Here is a 9,734-nt window from a genome sequence, read left to right on the forward strand (position 1 = left end):
AATTAATGGAAGGGGATAAGACTATTATTACAATTTATTAAAACTTATATGTTATTTAGAATGTTTCCTTGCCCCTTATGATGCCTAGGGCCGCTGAGCGGCTGAGATTGCCGAGAAAGCATTTTCGGTTGCTTGAAACAAGTGATTAGTGTGAGAAGGAGCTTGCTGTCTCGTTCACTCTTGACGCGCCGCAAGCGAGCACACGGATATGGGCTCGTATTTATTGTAAATGTGTGGCTACCAGTTTCGCCAGACCGCCGTCTGATTCTGTGTCGCCACCGTCAACGCAGAGTTCTTGGCTAAATAGTCAGAAAAGTTTTGCGGCCTCATGGACAATTTTATTATCAAAGTACATACGATATAATTACCAAACATGTAAATGCTTATATGCAAACCCTGTGTTAACAACTTTTCATAAAAGTTGTTAAAGAAGAAATACAACAAACTTGTAAAGAAACAAACAGAAAATACAATGGAATTATGGGTTTTTGGAGACGGGACTTGGAAGAAGAGAGATTTCACTTCTTTGCGATGTTTCTTCATCGGATTTTACAGTGGCAAAGTTTTCGATATTCTTGTAAAAAGCGCATATTGTAAAACTTGCGAATTTTGGGAAAAAAAGATATTCTTGAGTATGAGGAGTGGTTGATAACGCATGAATCCAACTGTTCGGCAAATCACACAGGATCATCCGGTAAAATGATGCTATCATAGTAATGTTCAAACGCTCTGAAGAAAATTATAGTGTGAAATATAAAAATTATATCGGCGATAGGGATTCCAAAATTTACAGTGGCATTGTAAATTCTATACCTTATGGCAATACTGCCGTGATTAAAAAAGAATGTATTGGCCACGTTCAGAAACGGATAGGAAGTAGATTGCAAGCATGTAAAAAGAACAAAGGCCTCGGTGGAAAAAATAAATTAACGGGCAAAATAATTGACAAATTAACAACTTATCACAGTTTGACAATAAGGCGAAACTGTAATTCTGTCGAAAACACGTAATTTGAGCCATGTATGAACATTATAGCTCCAACGACCATCCGCAATACAGCAAATGCCCAACCGAAGCTGACTCTTGGTGCACCTGGCAGTGCGCTAGCGCGAGTGGCACACTGTCTTCGTTCACGCATGATTACAAGTCTATCGGATGATGTCTTGACTACAATAAAATCGATATATAAAAATTTAAGTAAAATTGAGTTATTAGAAAAATGTTTAGGCGATTTTACTCAAAATAACAATGAGAGCTTGAATAAACTAATTTAAAAACTCAACCCGAAAATCATTCCAAGTGGCAGTAATACTGTCGAAATAGCTGCTTCTATCGCCGCTGGTATATTTAACGAAAGTAATGCTGTACTTCTTAAAATGCTTCAAGCTATTGGAATGAGTAATGGCCCAAATGCAAACAGATGTGTCGAAAAAACAGACATTGTGCGCATCAAAATTTCAGACCTCCGCACGCAGCAGACAACTCAAGAGACACGAGCATTTTGATGACAGGCTCATATTGAAATTTTGGAGACTGCAGCTGATTTAGAGGGTTTACTATATGGTCCTGGAATAGACAACTCCGTGTAAGTTGAAAAATTTGCATGGTTGGTTGTAATTTGAAACTTCAAACTCATTTTTCTCAAAACCGCATTTTTAAAATTGATGATCAAAATATCTCGAGAACCGCTACATCGATTAAAATAAAATTTGATAGACTTTTTTAATATTAGTGTCAGATCGTAGCTTTTTTTGTTACGTATTTTTTTTACTGATAAAAAAACGAGCAAATTTTTGGTACAAGAATCGTACCTTCGAATTTGAACAGCTGCCATTTTGTTGCAAATTAAAAAAAAAAGAACGATCGGGCACTAGATAATCTTGTATGTTAACTAAATTTTTCGGGTTTTTTAATTTCAGATAAACCAGCTCAAAGCCAGAGTGGTCGCAAAACGTTTCTAAAAACCCTGCTTTTAGGAGATTATTCATATCTTTTTCATTTATCGATATTTTGCAATAAAAAAAAACTGAATTATCCTTGAAATACATATATTTGAATACATAAACATTTATTTCAAAAGTACTTCGTTTTTTCAAAAAAAATTTTCAAGGATACGTGTTTTTTCGACTTTGCAGGTAGGTTAAAGATTGAATTTTCATCAATGAGGACAAAAAAATTTTGGCTCCTTTTCTGGTAGATCAAACTTCAATCTTTTAATCTTTAATCTCATTCTCCAATACGTAGTCTGATTCTGGCCTAAGTTCGGCCTCCTATTCTCTATACTCTATGCCTATAGCCAATCGACAGACTTGAAAAAATTGTCGTACAACAAAAAACGAATGCATGTAATATTGACCTTGGTACAATTTCATAGTGTCGCTTGTCGTAGCGATAAAAGATCACAGGTGACTGAATTCTCCTTCAATTTGTTTGCCCACTTTCTTGTCGCAACACTGTTGAAAAGTTGGATTAATCCAACTTTTAACGATATCGCTTTTACGCAAAGATTTAAATATGAAACAGCAGGATGTAAAAAGGTATATATTACAATATATAAGATATAATAAAGGTATTTATTTAAGCTATATTCTAAAACATCCTTTCCAAGGAAAATTTTATTCAAAATATATAGGACATGTAACATATTCTACAGTATTTCGAGTAAAATTTTCCTCGGAGAGAACGTTTTGGAATGTTGCTTTAGAATATGGATGTCGTCGTAAAACTTGATAAAAATATGCTTTGATATGTTTCCATTCAAAATGAGAGAAATAATGTAGTAGAAAAAACAAGTAATATATCTATGAAGTACGAAACTTCTTTATTCACACTAAAACGCGCTAATTAATGCGTTTTAGTGAATAAAGAAGTTTCACATTTCATAGATATATTACTTGCGCGACGTCTTCTGCGCTTGATTCCTACTGTCCGTATCCTTTCCAGTTCTTTTAATTTAATTATTGTATTATTAAATTATTATTATTTATTATTATTATTTAATTATTGTATTATTTGTTATTATATTATTTGCGATAATTTCATGAAATTTTCAGACGGCTGTTGTACATACTTGTGACATGATCAAAGACGAAAAGAGCATTTTGACTCATGAATGTATGGAAGCATATAACTGATTATTCGTTAATAATTTTTTAATAATAATTTTTTTAAATCCATGTTTACGTTATTTTTCAAATTAAATAAAGGATCAACTCAAAATCTCTTTTTAAATATTTTCTTTTAAAATGTTCATCAATACATACAGATGTTAGTCTATTTTGCCATAATTTCGCGTTATTTTTGTTTTGCACAATCAACTTTTGCATCGCATCAACTTGATCCGAGATTCAATCGTAATACCGTTACTGATATGACATTTTGGATTTTATAGCACTTTACTACAATACAATTAATATAATTACCGTCAAAAATTTATTGCTGTTAACCCATTTATATGAGCGACATTCGAGGTTAGCGACATAGGGATCGATCATTCTGTATCTTCAAACAAGGTAAAAATTACAAAAGTAAGCAAATTACTAGATGTTAACCAATGAAATTATCAGTATTCTAGTAAATTCGCTCACTTTTGTAATTTTTCAAGATACAGAATCGATTCCATGAAATCACGTTACTTGTTTGTCGCTAAATATGAGCGACAAGCAACACCATGAACACTTTAGAGAAAGACGCTTGCAAATTGAGCCATATACTATGACTGAGCACACTATTGGCCGGTATTCATAGTCAATTCTTATATCAAGGCCATCTTAAGTAATGTCTTAAGATGCTAATACAGCCATTTGATTGGTTCGTGATTTCTTAAGACCGTATTTAAGACAATCTCGAACATAAGAATTGATTATGAATACTGGCCTATGGCCTAGTTTCCACCGAGAGTTTAAACTGGATCAGAATGTAAGAACTAACCAACTACAGTCAAGCATTCCTCTGTCGTTCGACTGTAACAGAGGAATACTCGATTGTAGTTGGTTGATTTTTATATTCTAATCCGGTTTAAACCCTCGGTGGAAATTAGGCCTATGTCCCTTCCATCATGCACTCTACTCATCTTTCTACCCTCACCATCGCCATCGGTAGTCCATTCATGTCAATTGCAGAATGCGACTGATTTTAATGTAGATATAGCTGTGTATGTAAAAGCTTGGTATATCTACCGACGTGATCGGACGCGTTTATTGCGTCATTATTTTTGGAAAGTGTGACCAACTTTAAACGCACAATTGTGTGTATGTTACTCTTTTTAGACTTTCGTATTCTGCATATTATTTTTTTGTTACTCACCGCATAAGCGGCATTTTCGATTCTGGCCGTATCGACTGATAAAGTTGGGGCCATTCTTACGCGAAGAAGAAGATAGCCGTGTATGTGCGCTGAACGCAAACGGAAAAAATGGTAATATCTCTTTCATATTTCTTTAATTTCGTAAAGTCGTAGAAAAATAATATATTACGCGAGCATTGACATATTATTTGCTGATAGATTTTGTCGAGGGCTAAACCGGCCTCATCAGAAGGCGTTCAAATGTTAGTCTCGCGCAAGGAGATACCGAAGCTAGAGGAATTTTTGGAAAAACGAGACTACACAGGCGCCTTGACATTATTGGAATTCAATAGTACCACCAGCAGCAATTTGGAAATGGACTTGTGGATGGGATATTGCGCATTTCACTTAGGCGATTATAAACGTGCAGCAATGATCTATGAAAACTTGAAGAACAAGGATTACGTACCTCCGGAGATTCTAACGAATCTAGCATGCTGCTACTTCTATTTAGGCATGTACTCTGAGTCACAAAAGATCTTGGAAGAAGCAGATAACAGTAAACTGCAAACAAGATTACTGTTTCATCTGGCCCATAAGATGGGTAATGAATCCAAGTTAATGAAATACCATCAAATGCTGCAAGATATTATCGAAGATCAGCTCAGTCTAGCATCTATTCATTACTTACAAGCTCACTATCAAGAAGCTATCGATGTCTATAAAAAAATTTTATTGGATAACAGGTTGGAATATCTCTCATATCTCTTTGATACAACAGAACCTTTAGGATATTTTTGTATAATTTTTGGCTATGACATTTTTACCTTGCACCTTTTTGCATATTCACGCAAGTTTAGAGAAAAGCACCAAGAGATGTGACTCTAGAGCAGATTCTGAATTATATTTCCTTATCCAACTGCAAGACAATTCCAGGTACCTGTTCTTTTATTTCTTTTCCTCCTCAAGTCATTCCTATGTCACCTTCAATTTGTCATCACAAGATCAAAATGATTTAATGCATCAAATAATTTTCATTTAAATTAAGTAGATTTTATAATTTCTTTTCAGAGATTATCTAGCTTTAAATGTATATGTAGCTTTGTGCTATTACAAGCTAGATTACTATGATGTAGCTCAAGAAGTGCTTCAAGTTTACCTGCAGAAATATCCAGATAGTACGATCGCGATTAATTTGAAAGCGTGTAATCATTTTCGTTTGTATGATGGAAACGCTGCACAGGTCGAGATGAAGCAACTCGTTGAAAAAATATCAAGTTCTTTCAGTTCTAGCCATGATCTTATACAACATAATACAGTTGTATGTGTAACTTCTTATAGGGTAACTTCAGTATTTACGCTGCGTGGAGTTTTATGTCAGAAGTCAGAAAAAATAGGAGATAAATAATTTTAAGTTGTATTAGTATTATGTTATAATTTCTTTTGTTTTTTTCTATTGTTATTATTATTAATATCAATAAAATTACTGTTAGTTGAATCGATTTGTCAATGTAGCACAATCATGCACATAACCTACATAAAATAATTACTATAGGGATTGCAAAAGGCTTCTTCGGAGTAAATGATGCTCATCGATGAGTTGACAGCGATTCCGGTTACAGTCGAATTGCAAAAGGCTTAATAGTTATTTGATAATACAACAGTGTAGAGGGATAGTAAGGAATAAAGTATAATAAAATACAAATATTTATCTCTTATATTTTTTGTTCAGTTTGATGTCTTGTATATCCCATCTGTTTGAAGAGGATATATAACATTTTTAATGGATGGGATTTATCAAGTGTATAAAGTTCGCAGATTAGATTTAGTACAATAAATGCAATAAATGCATTACATGAATCTCATCATAACATTTGTAATAACACAAAAAAATTATAATTATCTATTAATGTATATCAGACTGCTAAGAAAAAAAAATTTTTTTTTAATCGGCCATTTAGCTCAAAAGCTTCTATTTTATGCCAAAAGAATACCCCTAAATTTTTATCAAAAAATATTTAGATTTAAAGGTCGCTAATGAATGATTTTAAAATCAGTTTTTATTTTTTTTAATACATGTTTGATTTGATACAAAAATGACTTAAATCAGATTTTAAAAGTGGTACTGTATGTCTTTTTGGTTGCTGGACACGATGCAATAATTTATTTAACTCTATGATATATACGCCTTAAGAAATACAGCTTGATTAATGTGAAAATTTGATCAAATTTCGAATTCAAGGTTGATTTTAACAAGGTTCCAAGTGTTCAAATGGGTCGTTACTCCTCTCAAATTGTAAGTCTGTACACTCAGAACAAGATTCAGTTGGAATTTTCCCGGGATTTCTTATAGGGCCTTTAAAAGTTGTATTTAACTGAATTATAAAACGTTTTTAAGAATAGAATATATATATATATATATAATTTTTTTAAGTTCTAAAGTATATTGCTTTGTGGTTTTGACATTTTTAAATCAAATGCTTCAATTTGGCAATAAAAAACTTTTTATTATGAAATGAAATGAATACAAAATAAAAAAAATATTGTATACATATATGTAGTTTATTTCTATTTATTAAATCATGTTTTTTTGTTTTATGTACTTATTTCATTTTTTAATAAAGAGTTTTTTATCGTTAAATTGAAGCATTTAATTTGAGGATGTTAAAACCATAAAGCAATTTACTTTAAAATTTTTTTATGGATAAAAAAAAATTTTTTCTATCCTTAAAAACGTCTTGTAATCCAGTTAAATGCAAATTTTAGAGATCTTGTTGTAGGAAGTTCTAGGAAAATTCCAACTAGATCATGTTCTAGGTGAACAGAACCTACAATTTGAGAGTAACGACCTATTTAAACGCTTGGAACCTTGCTAAAATCGACTTTGAACTTGAAATTTGGTCATTTTTTCACATTAATTGAGTTATATTTTTTAACTCGTATATCATAGGGTTAAATAGACTATTGCATCGTGTGTCAGCGATCAAAAAAATATATACCATATTTACATAGAACCATATTTGAAATCCAGATTAAGTCATTTTTAAATCAAATCAAACTTGTATTAAGGAAAATCGAAACTTTGATTTAAAAATTGTTCACTAGTGACTTCTAAATCTTAATATTTTTTGATAAAAATTTAGGGATGTTTTTTTGGCACAAAATGAAAGCTTTTGCTAAGTGGCCGATTAAAAAAAATTTTTTTTTATACATATATATTATTCTTATTTTTTAATAAAATTTTGTATGTATATTTTATAAGTTATTGTGTTATTTTGTTTTATTTCTAAGCATTATTCATAAATTTTTTCTAAATTTTTTCTTTACTCATCTATGAGTAACCATATATTTCATTTGTGGGATGTACGACAAAAATTTAAGAGTTTTAAAAGTGTTTTTTATACAAAAATAAGTATTTGGATTTCTAATTTTTTTTTCATAATAATAGACAATACAAAGTTTTACTGTCCCAATTCTGTAACTCTTAACGACAATTTGGTATCATTATGTTGTTGCGCAGCTTTTTTACCATATATAATATCTGCGCAACGACAATATAACGATCAATATTATCGTTAAAAGTTACAAAATCGAGGTACTAATATAGTTTATTTACTTTAAAGTAAATAACACTCCATAATAAATAATACTTGATAGATTAAATTTTTATTAGGTACGGCGTATATACTGGAGTTACTTTAATACGTTTTACTTTTCCTACTTTTATTCTCTTTTTACGTAGGTCTTTAGAGGGGGTGAAAACGCTTTACAAATTTTACCCAATTTGGTAGACGTTATACCAGAAGCCAGACTTAATTTAGTAATATATTATTTGAAACAAGATGACATCAAGGCAGCCTATGATTTGATCAAAGATCTAGAACCAGCAGTTCCACAAGAATATATTTTAAAGGGTATAGTTAACGCTGTTATGGGTCAGGAAACTAATTCTGTATGTCATTAAACTACTTATCTTTTAGCATTATTGAAAAATTTCTGAATTACTACTAAATTTTTTTAGCGCGACAGTATAAAAACTGCACAGCAATACTTTCAACTAGTGGGTTCTTCAGCATCGGAATGTGATACCATACCTGGTAGACAATGCATGGCCTCCTTCTTCTTCCTTTACCGACAATTCGAGCGCGTCAGATTATATCTGAATTCGATAAAGACGTATTTCTCTAATCAAGATAATTTTAACTTTAACTACGCTCAAGCACAAGCTGGGGCGGGCTACTTCAAAGAAGCGGAGGAAGCTTTTCTGATGATACGTAATGAAAAATATAAAAATGATTACATTTACATCAGTCTTTTATCATATTGTTGTAAGTAATAGCAATATCTCTCTGCTCATAGAGTACATAGAGAAAAAACAAAAATACTTTTATTATATAATTAAAAGCTATCGATTGAGACTACTCAAAACTTAATCGATAAAACTATCGAGAGTCGATAAACTCTGGTGCTTATAACTTATTGGCTCATGTACATATATGTAGATACACTGATATGCGGTCCAGTTTCAAGAATCGACTAATCAGTCTAATTGATTGACACCCGAAACACTAACATACCACCTAATATTTTGTTATAACTTTTGTCAAATAATTATCATAGTAATAATATGATTTACAATTGTTTGTCTTTTCTACTCTTAGATATAATGAATGAAAAGGCCGAATTGGCTTGGGAACTGTATTTGAAGATGGACACATCAGCGGAGTCTTTCAATTTGCTTCAATTGATTGCTAACGTGTGTTACAAAGTAGGCGAATTCTGGTATGCTGCTAAAGCTTTCGATATGTTGGAGCGAATGGATCCGAGTCCTGAACATTGGGAAGGAAAGCGTGGTGCATGCTGTGGTGCTTTTCAGTATATTATTGCGGAGAAATTACCAAAGTATGTTTTATATATCGTACATTTGCATAAAACTGTATCGGGGATTAATTTGTCAATTTTCTTTTTCATTATACAGAGAACTGCTATCGGAAGTGATACAGATTCTGAAAAATACATCCAATTCTCAAGTGGAACAGATAATACGCGTTATGCGGAAATGGGGAAAGGAAAACAGAGTGAATTGCTAATATCATTGAATTTTGTGTCATTGTTAATATCATAAATTCTGTCTAATAAACGTTTTCTGTATTTTATAAAATAGTAGCATTACAGATAAATGTATCGATTAGGGAACCAAGCTCCAATGACCTTGACCTTGACATATATTGTCAAGGTTATGACCCTGAGTGACCTCCAACAAGTTTTAACCGTCGCTCGTACTTCATTAAAAAGTTATTAACAAAAAAATTTAAGAAATAACGTATACGATATTCCTTTTCCACTATATAAAACAGAAATTTTCTGCTTAAGGCATTTTCATACTGACACTCGACGCTTGATTCGAGTGTCAAACAGGTCACGTGATCTAAATTGACGAATACTAAGCA

The 9,734-nt window shown here is 32.0% G+C and overlaps 1 protein-coding gene across 2 annotated transcripts; it reads left to right on the forward strand.

The window, feature by feature from the left end:
• Positions 1-4,081: 4,081 nt before the first annotated feature.
• On the forward strand, positions 4,082-9,411 carry LOC108746296 (intraflagellar transport protein 56). 2 transcript variants are annotated; one of them, XM_018482971.1, is made up of 8 exons: positions 4,082-4,416; positions 4,504-5,030; positions 5,140-5,220; positions 5,356-5,605; positions 8,027-8,236; positions 8,306-8,612; positions 8,946-9,186; positions 9,263-9,411. In XM_018482971.1, exons 1-8 carry the CDS (start codon positions 4,414-4,416, stop codon positions 9,372-9,374), a joined length of 1,731 nt encoding a protein of 576 aa, XP_018338473.1. In that variant the 5' UTR covers positions 4,082-4,413; the 3' UTR covers positions 9,375-9,411. The 2 variants fall into 2 exon arrangements, with proteins under 2 accessions (XP_018338473.1, XP_018338474.1); XM_018482972.1 differs by lacking the exon at positions 5,140-5,220.
• The last annotated feature ends 323 nt before the right edge of the window (positions 9,412-9,734 follow it).

The sequence above is a fragment of the Trachymyrmex septentrionalis genome, unplaced genomic scaffold (assembly GCF_001594115.1).
Source record: "Trachymyrmex septentrionalis isolate Tsep2-gDNA-1 unplaced genomic scaffold, Tsep1.0 scaffold164, whole genome shotgun sequence".
In the NCBI taxonomy this organism is placed as follows: domain Eukaryota; kingdom Metazoa; phylum Arthropoda; class Insecta; order Hymenoptera; family Formicidae; genus Trachymyrmex; species Trachymyrmex septentrionalis.